The sequence below is a fragment of the Thamnophis elegans genome, chromosome 9 (genome assembly GCF_009769535.1).
Source record: "Thamnophis elegans isolate rThaEle1 chromosome 9, rThaEle1.pri, whole genome shotgun sequence".
Taxonomy (NCBI): domain Eukaryota; kingdom Metazoa; phylum Chordata; class Lepidosauria; order Squamata; family Colubridae; genus Thamnophis; species Thamnophis elegans.
The window spans coordinates 73,114,554-73,131,217 of record NC_045549.1 but is presented as its reverse complement, the minus strand read 5'-3'; the positions used below and the strand labels follow the sequence as shown (position 1 = coordinate 73,131,217).

Sequence of the window (16,664 nt, the reverse complement as noted above, 5' to 3'; positions counted from 1 at the left end):
TCCTGCTTGAGTTAGGGGCTGGACTACAAGACCTCCAAGGTCCCTTCCAGCTTTATTCTATTCTATTCCTTATTCTATTCTATTCTATTCCTTATTCTATTCAACTCTAATTATTCTATTCTATTCCTTATTCTATTCAACTCTACTCTAATTCTCTATTTTATTCTATTTTATTCTATTCCTTATTCTATTCAACTCTACTCTAATTCTCTATTCTATTCTATTCCTATTCCTATTCTATTCTCCATCCTTTCTCAAATAAAAGCCCAATTACAATCAAGAGCTCACCTACTAGGCCAGTGATGGCAAACCTTTTTTGGCTCCCAGGCCAAAAGTGGGGGGAGTGGAGGGGGGGCGTGGGCAGGCGTGCCACACCCATAATGCTATGCCCATACACACACACACACACACATACATGGGTGTGCGACCAGCCCCCCCTCTTTTTGGTGAGGTTTTTTTTCACCCTCCCCAGGCTCCAGAGGCTTTCTAGGAGCCTGGGGAGGGAGAAAACAGCCCCCCTGGAGGCCCTCCAGAGGCTTCAGGAGCTTCCATGAAGCCTCCGGAGGTTGAAAAATGGGCCTACGGACAAACCGGAAGTCTGTTCCTGAATTTCCAGGTTTCCCGTAGGGCCGGTTTTCCTTGAAGCCTCCAGAGGGCGAAAAACGGCTTCAAAAGAAGACGCTGGACCTGGCAGGGCAACGCCTCGCATACCCTAATAAATGGTTCCACGTGCCATCAGGGTGCTAGGCTCAACCTTGGAATGTTTTACCTGGCATCAAAACCTCAACAGTTTCCAAAATTGTTAAATCTGATCATGACACGATCACCATCATCTACTGAATTTATACGCTTCTCAACCTTACAGCGACTCTCCAGAAATGTTTTTCTTAATATAGCATTTATCCTTCTGCTATGGATTTCTCCCCTTATTAAACCAATCCTGCTAGGCTAAATTAAAATCCTTGATGAATTTTATTCGATTTCTGAGTCAGATTAACACAGTCCAGAATTTACACTGTTGGAATAATAAAAGGAAATATTTCAAATGTAAATTATGGTTGGATTTCTCATATGACTCTTGTGTGGACATTTTTTGCCTCTTATTAAATACCAGGTCCTTTCTCATATATTTGAAAAAAATAAAAGTTTTCTGGAAACTTTCATTCCACAGTTAAAGAAAATATTTATGATCAAAGACCCCCCCCCCAAAAAAACCAAACCATCTAGAACCAGGTACAATAACAGAATACAAGAAGTCCTCGACTTACAACAGTTCATTTAGTGACCGTTCAAAGTTACAACAGCACTGAAAAAGTGCTTTATGACTGTTTTTCACCCTTACAACCGTTGCTGCATCCCCATGGTCACGTGATTCTCATTTGGATGCTTGGCAACTGACCCATATTAATGACGGTCACAGTGTCCTTGGGGATGGTGGTCACGTGATCCCCTCTTGCGACCTTTTTCTAACACGCAAAGTCAAGAGGGAAGCCGGATTCGCTTAACAACTGCCACGACTTGCTTAACAAACGGGGCAAGAAAAGTCGTAAAATGGGGCAAAACTCACTTAACAACTTTCTCACTTAGAGACATACATTTTGAGCTCAATTGTGGTCGTAAGAGGAGGACTACTTATAGTACAAAATTTCAAAAGAAGCAAAAATAATTAAAAAAATAAGATTCTTAAATGAAAAGAAAAAAAAAGGCGAAGTTCAAACTCTACCCATTCCCTCCCAACACTGATGACGTTACTTAGTTTGGTAATGAAATGCCTGCAAGCTCGGACAGGACCCAAGACCCCACATGTGCTGGTCAGCTGTCTTAACCTCCACATTACCTGTGTCCACTCATTTATCTGAGGGTCATATGATTCTACTGTATTAAGGTAGGCTTGTCCATCATATCCTCCCACGGCATACAGCTTATCTCCAAGAAGGCAGACTCCCACCGCATCCCTGCTGATGCTCATTGATGCCACTGCGGTCCACACATCTGTTTTGGGATCGTATCTGGTTAAACAACAACAAAAAAAACCCCAACAGGTTTCCATTTCATTGGAGAACTGTCAGGAAAATATCTGCATGGGTTTGTACATTACTCCCCTGAAATCCGTTTCGATTTTTGCGATATAATGACCCAACGAAAGATGAGGCCTTGAAACTCCCTCTGGTTTCCCCAGGAATTGTTTACAGGTAGTCCTCAACCTATGACTTCAATTGGGCGCCAAAGTTAGGTTGCTAAGGGGAGAAATGTGTTAAGGGAGTTTTGCCCCATTTTACGGCTTTTCCTGCCACGTCTCTTAAGTGAATCAGTGCAGTAGTTAAACTAGTGACATGGTTGTTAAGTGACTCTGGCTTCCCCTTGACTTTGCTTGTCAGTGTTGTGGCCCGCCAGCAGCCAGCGGAGTTGGCAGTAGATTCGGGCAGTGAGGAGGTTGGGGAGGAACCTGGGCCAGTCCTGGAGTCTGGGGAAGGCTCTGATGAGGGCTCTGTGTCGGGGGCAGAGAGGGGCCAGGGCCGTCTGACAGTTATCAGCTGCCTTCGGAGTTGGACATCAGTGGGGCAGATGAACAGCTGGAGCCTGTTCCCAGTGTGCGCATGCACAGAGTCCCAAGACAAAGGGAACAGCTAAAGAACAGGGGTTGACTTGGGAGTAAGGCCACAGCGGGACAATGAATGGCCTCTCCCAGAGGAAATAAAAGAGGAGCAAAAGGGGAGTGGAGTTTGCAGGAGACCATTAGTTATCTTAATTGGTTCGTGACTCTTTGAGACTCCTTGCCAAGTTTTACAGATCTCGGCCTGGCAGCTCTCCAAGCCAGATAAGGTCTGTGACTGTAAATCCTCCCTTGAAAGACTTTGCCGGATGTGAATGAGCAGAATTCACGGCAAATTAATAAAAGGGTTTTTTGTTGGGACAAGGAGTTGGCTTCATGCTCTTGGGAAGCCTCGGTCAGAACACTGTTGTAAGTGGAAGACTGTCTTTACAAGTGGACAAGTAACCAGTGAGTGACACGACTCAATGGTTAAAACAACAACAACTGTTAAGTTCACCCACACCACGATTGTGTCAAGCCTTCGAGCTTAAGCGAAGTTAACCATTTATTGGGATCGTACCTTTCTACACAATCGGACAGCCTTGATGTCAAGTTAGAAGCTGGTGCATCGTGACCCCCGATAGCATACAGGAAACCGTTCCAGGTCGTCACTCCCACGCCCCCTCTTCGTTTGGACATTTGAGCGCAGGGTGTCCACTTGTTCGTGTGCGGGTCAAAGCATTCGACGGACTTCAAGCAAGAACTTCCATCTCGGCCGCCTATCGCATAGAGCCTGTGAACGTACGCAGAAATGTTAAGAGCGGTTAACATTAGCTATTTGTTTCCATTGCACAACAGAATGAGGCAAAGTCAGGGGTGGGATTCAGCCGGTTCGCACCAGTTCGGGTAAACCGGTAGTTTGAAGGATGTGTTGGCCCCGTCCACCCTGCCCCGTCCCTTCCAGGAGTCTCCACACGACCCATTTTGGATGCCAGGTAAGGGCAAGGGCTGCACAGAGGTTCTGGAGAGGCAAAAACCAGGCCTTTCAGAAGTCCGGAAACAGGCTTGTTTCCGGCTTCCAGAGGGCCTCTGGAGCTAGGCAGTGGCCGTTTTTGCCCTCCTTGAGCTCGGAGAAGTACTAAATGCAAACGCTTGGTGCCAGTCTCAACTGGGGCTTATTTTTGGGGTAGGGCTTATATTGCGAGCATCATGCTGCGGCTTATTTTCTGGCTGGATCTTATTTTCAGGGAAACAGGGTATATCTAGTGCAGTGTTTCTCAACCTTGGCAACTTGAAGATGTCCGGACTTCAACTCCCAGAATTCCCCAGCCAGCATTCGCTGGCTGGGGAATTCTGGGAGTTGAAGTCCGGACATCTTCAAGTTGCCAAGGTTGAGAAACAGTGATCTAGTGTTTTAGTAAGAAGTTCTGACAACAGCAATAAGAATACAGGTAGTCCTCAATTCACAACCATTCATTTAGTGACCATTCAAAGTTGCAACACTGAATAAGTGACTTACGACAATTTTTCACACTTAAGACTGTTGCAGCAGCCCCCTGGTCATGTGATCAAAATTTGGAGGTTTGGCAACTGGTCCATATTTATGACAGTTGCAGGGGTCTTTTGTGACCTTCTGACAAACAAAGTCAAAGGGGAAGCCAGATTCATTTAAAGACCATGTTAGTAACTTAACAACTGCCATGATTTACTTAACAACTGTGCCAAGAAATGTCACAAAATGGGGCAAAATTTACTTAACAATGGTCTCGCTTAGCAACAGAAAATTTTGGGTTCAATTCCGGTCGTAAGTCAAGGATTACCTGTACCAGAAAGTCTTAACCTTTGGTTGTCTGTGTTTTTTTTTTTCCAATCATATTTTAATTTTTTATATTCTTTATACATAACAATACATTCTGACCGAGGCTTCCCAAGAGCATGAAGCAAATTCCTTGTGCCGGCAAAAAATCCTTTTATTAATTGACTGTGAATTCTGCTCATTCACATCCAGCAAAGTCTTTCGAGGGAGGATTTACAGTCACAGACCTTAACTGGCTTGGAGAGCTGCCAGGCCGAGATCTGCAAAACTTGGCAAGGAGTCTCGAAGAGTCACGAACCAATTAAGCGAACTCATTGTCTCCTGCAAACTCCACTCCCATTTCACTCCTCTTTTATTTCCTCTGGGAAGAGCCATTCATCGTCCACTTGTGGCTTTACTCCCAGGTTGACCCCTGTTCTTTAGCTGTTCCCTTCATCTGGCCACTCTGCGCATGCGCACACTGGGAACAGGCTCCAGCTCTTCTTCTGCCTCACTGATGTCTGACTTCGAAGGCAGCTGATAACTGGCATATGGCTCTGGCCCCCTCTCTATCTCTGACACAGCCCTTCTCAGAGCCTTCCCCAGACTCCAGAACTGGCCCATCTTCCTCCCCAACCTCCTCACTGTCTGAATCTGCTGCCAGCTCTGCAGGCTGCTGGCGGGCCACATTTTGGTTGTCTGTACTTACTTTCCACTTAGTACTGCTACACCCACTGTACTCCTTGGAGTTGACATACTGGCCACAAAGTTCCACTGCCGGGCCTGTGGATCCCACCTTTCTACTGTGTTGAGGTAGCTCCAACCATCGTGTCCTCCCACAGCATACATCGGACCTTCCAATACTGCTACTCCTTCAGAGAAAGCAAACATCACAAATTGCTCACTACTAGATCAGAGGTATCTCCGACTCTTGAGGTGAAAACCAGATCTCTATATTTTCATAAAAGTTTTCAGGGAACATAAAATCTCTCCAGGGAGATGCACATGCCTGCAAGGAATATCATGCCCACAACGTAGTTCTCAGGTAAGATATAAATAATATGAGAAATCAAGTTAATATATATAATGTTGGTTATTACTTGAAATGCTTATTAGCAATAGCACAGACTTATACCATCTTCTTTTAATGACTCCATAATCCTTTGCAGGGTGGAGTCTGGGCAACTGAATGGAGCTGAGTGTTTACTGGCCGGATGTCTTCCTGTCACCAATGAGGAGTTTTGTTCAGCAGGTATATTCTCATTGTGTCCGGAGAGAGAAATATTTAACTCTACCTAGGATTGAACTCACAGCCTCCTGATTGTGAGGTGAGAGCTCCACCCCTAGGCCACCGCACCACTCAGCACTTAGATTTATATACCGCTTCATAATGCTACACAGCACCCCAACAATCTGGTTCCTCATTTTACCGACTCAACCTTTGCACTCCGTCGGGATGAAACTCTAGTCTGTGGGCATAGTTAGCCTGCAATACCGCTTCCTGCGCCACCAGGGCTTCCGTTAAAGTTAATAATGTAAGATATTTGAAAGAAAAGGAATTTAGCCAGAGATAGTTAAATGGGAGCAGATTCTTCCTTTGGGAAGCCAGACTCTGCCTGTCACAAGCCAGGACAAAGGGTGAGTGGTGGAGGAGTAACACCTCCTTAAAAAACCTTGGTCCAGCTGGCCCGGCTGGGAGTACCTCGTATGGGCCCCTTTCCAGGGTTACCGGAGAAGATGGTCGATGGTTTTGAAGGCGGCAGAGGGCTTTACGCCCCAACGGCAGATAAAGGGGCAGAACCATCTTCTAGGAGAAGGGAAACTCTTGATTACAAACCTCCACTACCTTGTGGCTACATCTGGAAAAGGCTTCGGGAGTCAACCTCGAGGCAAAATCCGGAGCCGGAGTCCCGGAAGCAGTTCGTGACTGTGTGCAACCACGTTCTGGCAACACCTGCGACGCAGCTGGAACCAATTGTATCAGCTCTGCCTTTCCATTGGATTATTTCAGCGATCTGCTGCTTGGGTAACCATCTATCCTCCATATTAATCTACCCTGGAGAGGACACTCCAGCTTTACCTCTTTCCAGAGCATGATAACCGTAGTCTTTTGAGATTGATAGATGCCAAGGTAACTAGTACAAATTTATGGCTCTAAATTGAGAACCACCAATATAGCTAACATTATTTAACAGTTTTAAAGTTAATTCCCCCCCCCCAACAACAACAAACCCATAAATAAAACATTGGAATCGCTTATTTGAGTTAATCTGGTAACAGCTCAACTCATAACACTTTTTTAAAAAAACAAAAAATTGCAAATATGTATACGTACCAAGCCCGTGCCTGTGAGTTGACATGGGTGGCATCACACTCCAAGCTTTTGTCTTGGGGTTATAACACTCCACAGTATTCAGTGTTTTTAGTCCGTCTCTACCTCCGACGACGTACAATTTATCATCTAACACGGCCACTCCAAACTGTAACCTTCTCCCATTCATGTTTGCAACAGGAGTCCACATATTGGTACGGAGATCGTATTTCTCAATGCTGGTTGCTCCTTAAGTAATAGTATAATATATGGTTTTTTTTTTAAAAAAAAAAGAATACTTGGAACAATAATTGCAGTTCTATGAAAATGAAACAGATTGGACACCATGCAGAAGGTTAGGAATAGTCTTACTAATTAAATAGGCCACATCCAAACTGAGGCTACTATTTATACTTGAACTGTACAGGTGATTAAACCAATTAGTTGTGCTGTGGCCTGCCAGCAGATTCAGACAGTGAGGAGTCTGGGGAGGAACAGTCCTGGAGTCTGGGGAAAGCTCAGATGAGGGCTCTGTATCGGAGGCAGAGAGGGGGCCAGGGCTATCCGACAGTTATCAGCTGCCTTCAGAGTCAAACATCAGTAAGGCAGACAAACAGCTGGAGCCTATTCCCAGTGTGCACGTGCACAGAGTTGCCAGGCGAAGGAAACAGCTAAGGAACAGGGGTCGACTTGGGAGTAAGGCCACAGGTGGACGGTGAATGGCCCCTCCCAGAGGAAATAGAAGAGGAGCAAAAGGGGAGTGGAGTTTGCAGGAGACCATTAGTTCGTTTAATTGGTTCATGACCCTACGAGACTCCTTGCCACGTTTTGCAGATCTCAGCCTGGCAGCTGAGCAAGATAAGGTCTGTGACCGTAAATCCTCCCTTGACAGACTTTGCTGGCTGTGAATGAGCAGAATTCACAGTGAATTAATAAAAGGGTTTTTGTCAGGACAAGGAGTTTCTTTCATCCTCTTGGGAAGCCTCTGTCAGAACAAGATGCTCATGAAACTCTCAAGTGCAGGTAGCCTCAACGTACGGCCATAACTGAGCCCAAAATCCATGTTGTTAAGTGAGACATTTTTAAAGTGAGTTTTACCCTTTTTTATGACCTTTATTGCCACATTTCATAAATGAATCCTTGGAGTTGTTACGTTAGTGCAGGGATATCCACTCCTGAGGGCCACATCAGGGTTGTGTTTGACCTCGGGGGCCCGGGGGGGTAGTTCGAGGTCACTGTTGGGGGCACCTGTGGGGGCCTGAGCGCCCTGCCACCAAATACGGGCTCCCAAGCTGTGTTTTCAGCTGCAACGGCCTCCTGCAACCCTCTGCCATCGAAAACGAAGCTCGGGAGGGCCACACGCTCCATTTTCACTGGCAGAGGCACCACAGGCTGATTCTTCCCTGTTTCCAATGTGGCTCCATGGGCCAGATCTAAGCACCTTGCGGGCCAGATTCAGCCCCCGGGCCTTGAGTTGGACACCCCTGTGTTAGTGACATGGTTGTTAAGTGAATACGGTTTACCCATTGAGTTTGCTCGTCGGAAGGTCACAAAAAGTGCGACTTCATGACCCCGAGGACACTGCAACCGTCATAAATACGAGTTGCCAAGGGTCCAAATTTTGATCACATGGCCATGAGGATGCTGCAATGGTCATTAAGTGTGAAAAATGGTCGCAAGTCACTTTTTTCAGTGCCGTTGTAACTTTGACCAGTCCCCAAAGGAACTGTTGTGCGTTGAGGACTCCCCGTATGATGGATTACTTTTTAATCTTTATTACAAACCAATATACCTTTAGTGGCATCCATGCCCCCCACTGCAAACAGGACGCCCACAGTAGATTTTCTAGGCTTCGTGCGAGGGCTTTGCAACATGGGCCTTCTCTCTGGCAACAAATGGTACTTCATTGCTTCCATGATGAGTTTTTGACATTCGATGTCATCTCTGAAGAGTACGTTGTTTTCCATGTCGGCCAGAAACTAGGCAAAAGGAGAAATGAATCTGCTGAATTGTTAAACCACAACAGTGGATCAGGAATAAGCCAGCATGAAATGCACATTAATTTGGCACTATGGATATCATCTATTCTAACCTATCCTCAGTATGTACGCTTAATAAATGATTTGCAATAATCTTCTTCTTTCTACTATATAGATAAAAACATGGGTGGGTGTGGGTGGGTAGGTGGGTGTGTTCCAGCATAACTCTGGAACACCTCAAACAATTTCAACCAAACTTGGTACAGATGACTTAATCTCTGGAAACAAATACTGTGGGATTAAGACACCCCTAACACCCCTCGGGGAGGGGGACTGTTCTGTTAAGATACAGCCTGTTGGGCCTTAAAATGGCTTCTACCGTACTGCCTTAAAATGGCTTCTACTGTACAGCACAGTGGAGGTGCCATGGTAACAGCTTCACAGTACTCTACAAGGGGGCTCTCTCTAGTAAGGGGGAAAACCCAACATTAGAAATTACGTTTCGTCTGGACATTTTCCCCCTATAAATAAATACCCGAGCAATGCCAGGTTATCAGCTAGTCAGTAAAGTGGTAAAAAGAACAAGCACTAGTGTTAAAGATTTCTGTAGATCAAAGCAGGCTTCAACTATTTTCTCTACAATAAAGATCCATTTAATGGAAGTGGTAATTGCTCTGTTAAGATGAAACTTTCACACAAAGGATTTGTGCTACAGCCAGGTTAATTAACACTGCAATAAACATGAAGAATATAGAAATTATATTACACACTACTGCTCTCTAGTTCTGCGCTTTATGTGCTTGCAACTGCTGCAAATTTCATTAGTATCGTAAGCTTCGGCGAATGTCAGCTTCAAGAGATTCTGTATAATTCCTAACAAACGGCGGAGCATAACACACATTCATAGGCATCAAAATCATGTTTTACAGTATTAATCCTCACAATAGAGCAATATGCTTGCCCTAAATTAACTAGATTTGCTGCGTTCTATCCAAATCAACGTAGGTTACTCTTTAAAATGTTGCAACTCTAATAACTGGTTTAACTGATCTAGTAAAATAACATCATCAACAAATATTGATCTACAATTTAGCAAAGCTTATATTAATATAATGTAAGAAATTAAAATTTCTGGCGTACTAATCCAAAGCACTGTGAAGCGGTATATAAGTCTAAATGCTACTGCTATTTTATTTAAGACAATGTTTATGGCGCTTTTCAGTCATCCAGGTCACGGTTGTCCCAAAGGTGTTTTTTCAGGAGGCAACTGGATTTCCTTGTTTTTCTTTGAAGACGTTTCGCTTCTCATCCAAGAAGCTTCTTCAGCTCTGACTGGATGGTTGGGGAATGGAAGGATTTATACTCCTTGCAGATGGCTGGTCATTTGCATCCTTTTAGAGGACACAGATTAAACCTCTCTAAAAGGATGCAAATGACCAGCTGTCAGGACATTCTTTTACTCTATTTTATCATCATACTCGTTCTGCAAGGTATGTTAGATAAGAAACTGATTTATTGATTGATTTATTACATTTATATGCTGCCCTTTTCCCCGAAGGGGACTCAGAAACAGAACCGACGTCAGCCGGTAAGGGTCATTGGGGGTTTGGAAGTTTTTCCTTCCTAATTCAAATTCTAACTGCATCACCATGCAGAGCCTCTTCCGAATTTTAAAATTCAATTTTTGATTTCAGCTCAAAAGCACGAGCGTTACATTTGGTTCACACCGAGCAAGACAAAAACCATTCAGTTAACCAGATCTGACAGATTAATAACGAATCCATAGGTCTTTTTGAGCTTTTCTGAGTGCCCCACGGTAAACCACTGTTTTGCAACTGATCGCCACGCGCACAAGATGGCAGTTGGCTTGTCATTAATTTTAAGGCTGACATAGAAAAGAGCCACTGATTTTAGTTACTTGGACTATCACGCTCTAGATCAGCAGTCACCAACTGGTGGTTCGCGAGAAAACGTTGGTGCTTCGCAGAAAAATAATTTGCATCTTTTATATTGCACTAAATCCAGGGTCCTCAAACTACGCCGGCTGGGATGGATACATGTAATGAACATTTGTGTTGCTGCAGAGAGTCTCCCACTTCGGGATCTTGTGCTGGTTGGAGGGGAGGCAGAAATTCCGACTTGGGGTCTGCTTCAGCCTCCTGGTGGGGGGCTTTGGGCGGAGGCTGGAGGGAAGAGCCGCTGGTGGTGAAGAGCCGGAGGGCCTCGTTCCAGTGGGACTGTTATCATGGCCTGGAACTCAGCCTGCTGAGCCTCCAGGCGCCGGTACCTGGCCTTGCACTCCCGCAGGTCTTCCCTCTGCTTGGAAAGCCTATGCTGGTAGTCCTCAGTGAGGTGCTTCAGCTGAGTCTCCTTCTCCGTCAGATCCAATTTGAACTGAGCTGTTTTGCCAGCTCTTTCTCCTGGTGGCTGCTTAGCTCCAGCAACTGCTTCCTGTTGGGGCCCTAAAGAGCCCGGCGGGCGGGCAAGGAGTAGCTGAGAGAGGAGAACCGAGTAGAGGCTGGCAAGGCACCCCTTGACGTGAGCGACATCGAGTTGCCCATGCCCACTCAGTCATGTGACCACCTAGCCACGCCCAGGAGCCAGTCATTAGGCAGATCATATTAGTGGTCTGTGAGAGTTAAAATTATGAATTTAGTGGTTCCTGAGGTCCGAAAGGTTGGGGACTCCTGCTCCAAAGTGAATACACATGACAGTGAAACAAACAATGGTGCAGACTTTGGAGTATGCGACTGTGTGAGGCAGGAAGAATTGGGGCGGCACATTAACTTCCAGTTAGGATGATCCATTGCTGAAGCTTATACAGAAGAATCTAATCAACTAACAGTCAGAATTAAATTGGTACTTGGTAAGAGTCAACAGAATTTAAGAGGTGTTGGGCTTAGATAGTTTGTGGGAACGTAATGATTCCAGGCTGGTTCCTCTCTTGACTCCGCCCTAGGGTCTGCTTGCTCTCCTCTGGTAGTATACAGTAGTGGCCAAAATTGTGGAAACCTTTTGGGAAAAGTGTATTTTCTAAAACTAGCTAATAACACCACTTTTTTTTTTTTTTGGAGTAGTACTGTAACATTATATATCAATGGAAAGATCATTTAATCAAGAATGTAACGCAATAACTTTTATGTAGGATTTGCTATTAGAATAGCAGTTATAAAGAAGAAAAGTGAAACGCGATAATACAATAATTATCAACATGTCAGTTAATACTTAGTTGGGTAAACTTTAGCATGAATTACGGCCATACAACGTCTTTTAATTCTGCAGCTTTTATAATGTGAAACCAAGATTGAATGATTGCTTCTATGAACTGGGTTTTATTGCTGGGTCGCTTGTGACTAACAAGTTTCTTTAGTCGGCTCCACAGATTTTCAATTGGGTTAAGGTCTGGGCTATTCCCAGGCCATTCCAGCAGTTGATTATGATTATCTTGAAACTCCCCCCCCCAAAAAAAGTGGTGTTATGAGCCATCAAATCTCAAAAATACCAAGAGGTTTCCACATTTTTGACCACTACTGTATACAAAACCTTCATGTCAGTAGGATTTGATAATATTTCCCATTAATCACAGTCACTGGCATAGTTTGGCATTTTATGATTCTACAGCCTGGAACAATTTATATAAAAATTATAAATATCAGTAACTGGCTCTTTGGAAGTCTGTACGGGGCCACAGAATAAATCCGCATGATGATGGCTTACTTGAAACCAATTCAGCTCTCATCTCCCCAGGTGACTAAACGCAGCCATATTTATGCATAATTGGAACAGACTACAAAATACTCATTTCCATATCGCCTGATGTTTTAGTGCTTTGAAGCTTCCGTTAACCAAGGGTATACCCACCCTTCACTGAGATCCATTTGCAAGTATTTAATTAAGGCATCATGAATTTACGTTCCCGTTGAACACCGGACAGATTCTGCCTGAGGAATTTGCATCGCTGGTGGAATTCCCAATAAACACTTGACTGGTTTTGCACGCTTCCCACAACTACGATAAAACGATTGTTTCAGTCCAAGAAATCAGTTCCATGCAGCGACCGAGATAAAAACTTGCCCTGATAGAATTTTTAGAATGGATCAGCAAAGCTGTCTCTCTTTTAATGGGATAGCAGGGTTTACATTTCTGGGATCTTAGTCTCTGTTTCATCCAACAATCTAATTTTTAATCTTTGTAATGATGCTAAAAATTTAATCACGCCCTCGTGTGAACTGGCCTTCTCTCTGTTGATCATTTGAAAACCATGTTTCTAAATTCAGAAAAGACATGCATGGTTAGAAGATCTTGGAACAATTTGTTTCTTTTTTTAAAAAAAGAGTAAATTCTCCATGTAAGAGACCATATTAAGTGGCAATACCTTAAGTCAGTGCTAGTGAACCTTTTCAGCACCAAGTGCTGAAACGGCAGTGTGCACATGTGCAAGCCGTCGCCCATTGCTCTTCCGGGTTCCAGCATGCCGGCCAGCTGGTCTTCACACGCGCGGGAGTGCCGGAAACCAGAAGAGCACATGTGCACATCAGGTGGCTGGTCTTCCGGTTTCGCCACCTGGTGTTCCGGCACACGTATTCGCACCAGCCACCTGGTCTTCGCCCGCATGCGCACCAAAAACCAAAAGACCAGGTGGCCAGCGCGTTGGAAACAGAAGACCAGCCGCCCGGCATGCATGTGCGCACCAGGTAGCTGCTCTTCCAATTTCCAGTGCTCCCGCACATGTGAATACCAGCTGGCTGGCGCACCGGAACCCAGAAGAGCAACGGGCAACAGTTCGCATGCCCACTGAGATGGTTCTTTGTGCCACTTCTGTTCGTCAGCACGACCTTAAGTTACTGAGAGATCTGAAGACAGATGATTGGCTGTAGGGAATGTCATTTACTCACCTGTGGTGCCAGTAAAGGGAGTCTGATGTATGCTAAGAGTTTGCTGAGATCTTTCTTTCGTTGTTCCAAATCGTGTTGCACCCAAGTTAGCAATGCATTAAGGATAGTCTCTTCGCTAGGAATGTTCATATCATCACTAGCTAAAAGCTTTGCAATTTCAGTGGCCGGTAGCAGGAGGAATTCTTGGTTTCTAATTACTTCCATGAAGTGCTCCTAAAAATGATAAGAAGTATAAATAAAACCACGTCTACATGAAACAAAGGGAAAACCTAGATATAAATCTGTATCTTATCCATTTGATTTTTCAGTCTTCTGTCTCGCTCACTGGTATGACACAGGAAATTCCAATCAGCACTCAGTTGCCCAGTGGGGGGAAAAAATTCACAGGGGAAAAAAAAATTGATCTGCAAAAAGTTTTACCAAGCCTAAATAATTCATCCAGAAAAGATCATACGAACCATACAGCCTTCAAAAAAAATTTTTTTAAATATAATTTTTATTAAACATTATTACCTTTAAAAAACAGAAAGAAAAATACAACGACATAAGCAAGACAAATCATACATAACAATATAAAGTAAAACATAGATACAATTGCCGTTTTAAGCATACAACCCCCCCTCCCCCCCGCGGTGACAGTCATTCACAGCCCAGCTTTTTCTTTCCTTCCTCATTGTTAGGTCTCTAAGCCACATCTTCTCATTGCAAGGTTCAGGGATCTATTACAGTACCTATGTTAACTTTCCCCATTTTAAGTCCCTGCTGTTCTCCTTGTCGCCCACATATACCATAGGTTCCAGTTAAGATAATGTTCTGTTTCTCCTTTGTCCCTCAGCCAACCCGTCATTCTGTCCATTTCTGCACATTCATAAATCTTTTTAATTATAGCATCTTCCGACGGTATAGTAGTGGATTTCCAAAATTGTGCATAGGTTATTCTTGCGGCCACAATTATATGCAGGCTCAAATGCCATATTGAACTGCTTATGTTTTTTGGTTTAATGCTTAGTAAAAGGTTCTCGGGTCTCCATTCAATGTTTGCCCCGGTAACCTCTTTTAACCATTTTTTAATCCTTTTCCAATATTTCGTGGCCTCAGTACAGAACCACCAAATATGGTAGAATGTGCCATCCTTTCTTCCACATTTCCAACACAATGGAGATAACCCAGGAAACATCTTGGCTAACCTCGTTGGGGGGAAGTGCCACCTATAAACCATCTTGTATATGTTTTCTTTGAATGCGGTAGATGTTGTAAGTTTAATGGTCTTACTCCATAGATCCCACCATTTGCCCATTTCAATTTCATAGCCTAGGTTTCTCTCCCATACTATTAGAAGGCTTTTGTCCATCTCTTCATTAGTATCTTGGCAGGTCAAAAATTGGTAGATCTTCGATAACATTTTCTTGTCTCCACCAAACAAGATCTTGTCTAGCCCCTGAGGGTTTGGGTAGATCCCGAAACGTGCCTTATCACTTTTAAACCTGTTTCTAACCTGTAAATATTCCCACCATTCCAGATTCCTGCCCTGTTGCTCTAATTCCATCTTTGTTTTCATGTTGCCATCTTCTGTCATGATGTCTTTATATGTTATGTTTCTTGTCCAATTAAATACACTCGGATGCGTTAAGGCCTCTAATGGTGCCAACCAACACGGAACCCTAAGATAATATTTTTTCCTCATTTTTTCCCAGACCCCCATCAAAATCTTCCGAATATAATGTCCCATGAAATACCTATGGGGGGTGTCTCTTTCTTGCCAGAGGGAGGCATGCCATCCCTGGGGGAGGTCATGTCCCTCTATAGCCAATAGGCGCCTTCTATTCAACATCACCCAATCTTTCACCCATGTCATGATTGCTGCGTTATAGTATGCTTCCCAGTTGGGTACTCCGAAGCCTCCCACTTCTCTGCGTTTTTGCAATGTTTGGGCTTTGATTCGGGCTTTCTTGCCTTGCCATATAAACTGTGTCACTATTGTCTCCAAAGATTTAAAAAAAAATTTGTCCAATTTAGTTGGTGCCGTTTGAAACAAAAACAAAAATTTTGGTAATACATATGTCTTGACTGTCGCAATCCTGCCCATCAGAGACAATTGTTTGCTACTCCAATTAGTCATATCTTTGGATACCTGTTGTAGCAATTTCATATAGTTATCTACCTTGATAGAGGAACATCTCTCCGTGAGCCAAATTCCCAAATATTGTACTTTGTGGGCCATGTTGATCCCTAACAGGCTTTGTACTTCCCTTTTCTGGTTCAGAGTCATATTCTTAATTAACAGTTTTGTCTTCTCTTTGTTTATACGTAGCCCCGCTATCCTACCGTACTCCTCTATTTTACGTAAAAGTTGTATCCCAGAAGCCATAGGATCCTCCAGGATAAAAACAAGGTCATCGGCGAAAGCCTGGACCTTAAATTCCTGAGCTTTAGCTCGTAACCCTTTAATTTGTGTATCACTTCTCACTATTCTAAGAAGGGGTTCTAATGTGAGGATAAACAGTAGGGGGGATAGCGGGCATCCTTGTCTTGTGCCTTTACCAATCTCAATGTCACCCGCCTCTTCTCCGTTTACCAATATTGTTGCGGTTTGTCGTACATAAATTGCCCGAATTGCATTTAAGAAGCTTTCTCCAAACTTCATGTTTTCTAATTGTGACAACATAAAATTCCAATTTACCCGATCAAAAGCCTTTTGTGCGTCAAGAAACATAAAGGCCACTTGTTTGTCCGGCCGAGCTTCATAATATTCTAAGGCATCCAAAATAATTCTGACATTATCTTTCAAATGCCTTGACGGCAGGAAGCCGTTCTGATCAGGGTGTATAAATTTGTTAAGGAAAAATTTGAGTCTATCTGCCAATATAGCTGCAAAGATTTTATAATCCACATTCAAAAGTGAAATGGGCCTATAGTTTTTAATTTGGGTACGGTCAGCTCCAGCTTTAGGCAAAAGGGTTATATAAGCCTCGGCCCATGATTTCGGTGCGATAGAATCCGTCAAGACAGCATTAAATATTGCTATCATCTCTTGTCCTAAAATTTCCAAAAAAGATTTATAGATTTCAACTGGCAAGCCATCCATGCCAGGAGTTTTGTTGTTTCCTATTTTTTTGACTGCCTTTTCTAATTCATCTATTGTTATCTTTTG

The 16,664-nt window shown here is 43.7% G+C and overlaps 1 protein-coding gene across 3 annotated transcripts in view; it reads right to left on the bottom strand.

The window, feature by feature from the left end:
* The window catches only part of KLHL5 (kelch like family member 5), a 38,968-nt gene that overhangs the window by 978 nt on the left and 21,326 nt on the right, over positions 1–16,664 (bottom strand). For 2 of the 3 annotated variants that reach the window (XM_032224406.1, XM_032224405.1), the window contains 6 exons: positions 13,514–13,726; positions 8,432–8,618; positions 6,664–6,888; positions 5,038–5,200; positions 3,114–3,326; positions 1,838–2,009 (listed from right to left, as the gene is read on the bottom strand). In XM_032224406.1, coding sequence (XP_032080297.1) covers positions 1,838–2,009; positions 3,114–3,326; positions 5,038–5,200; positions 6,664–6,888; positions 8,432–8,618; positions 13,514–13,726 — 1,173 coding nt within the window. Of the gene's footprint in view, positions 1–1,837; positions 2,010–3,113; positions 3,327–5,037; positions 5,201–6,663; positions 6,889–8,431; positions 8,619–13,513; positions 13,727–16,664 lie in introns of those variants that run through there. The other variant, XM_032224407.1, reaches the window with a different exon arrangement.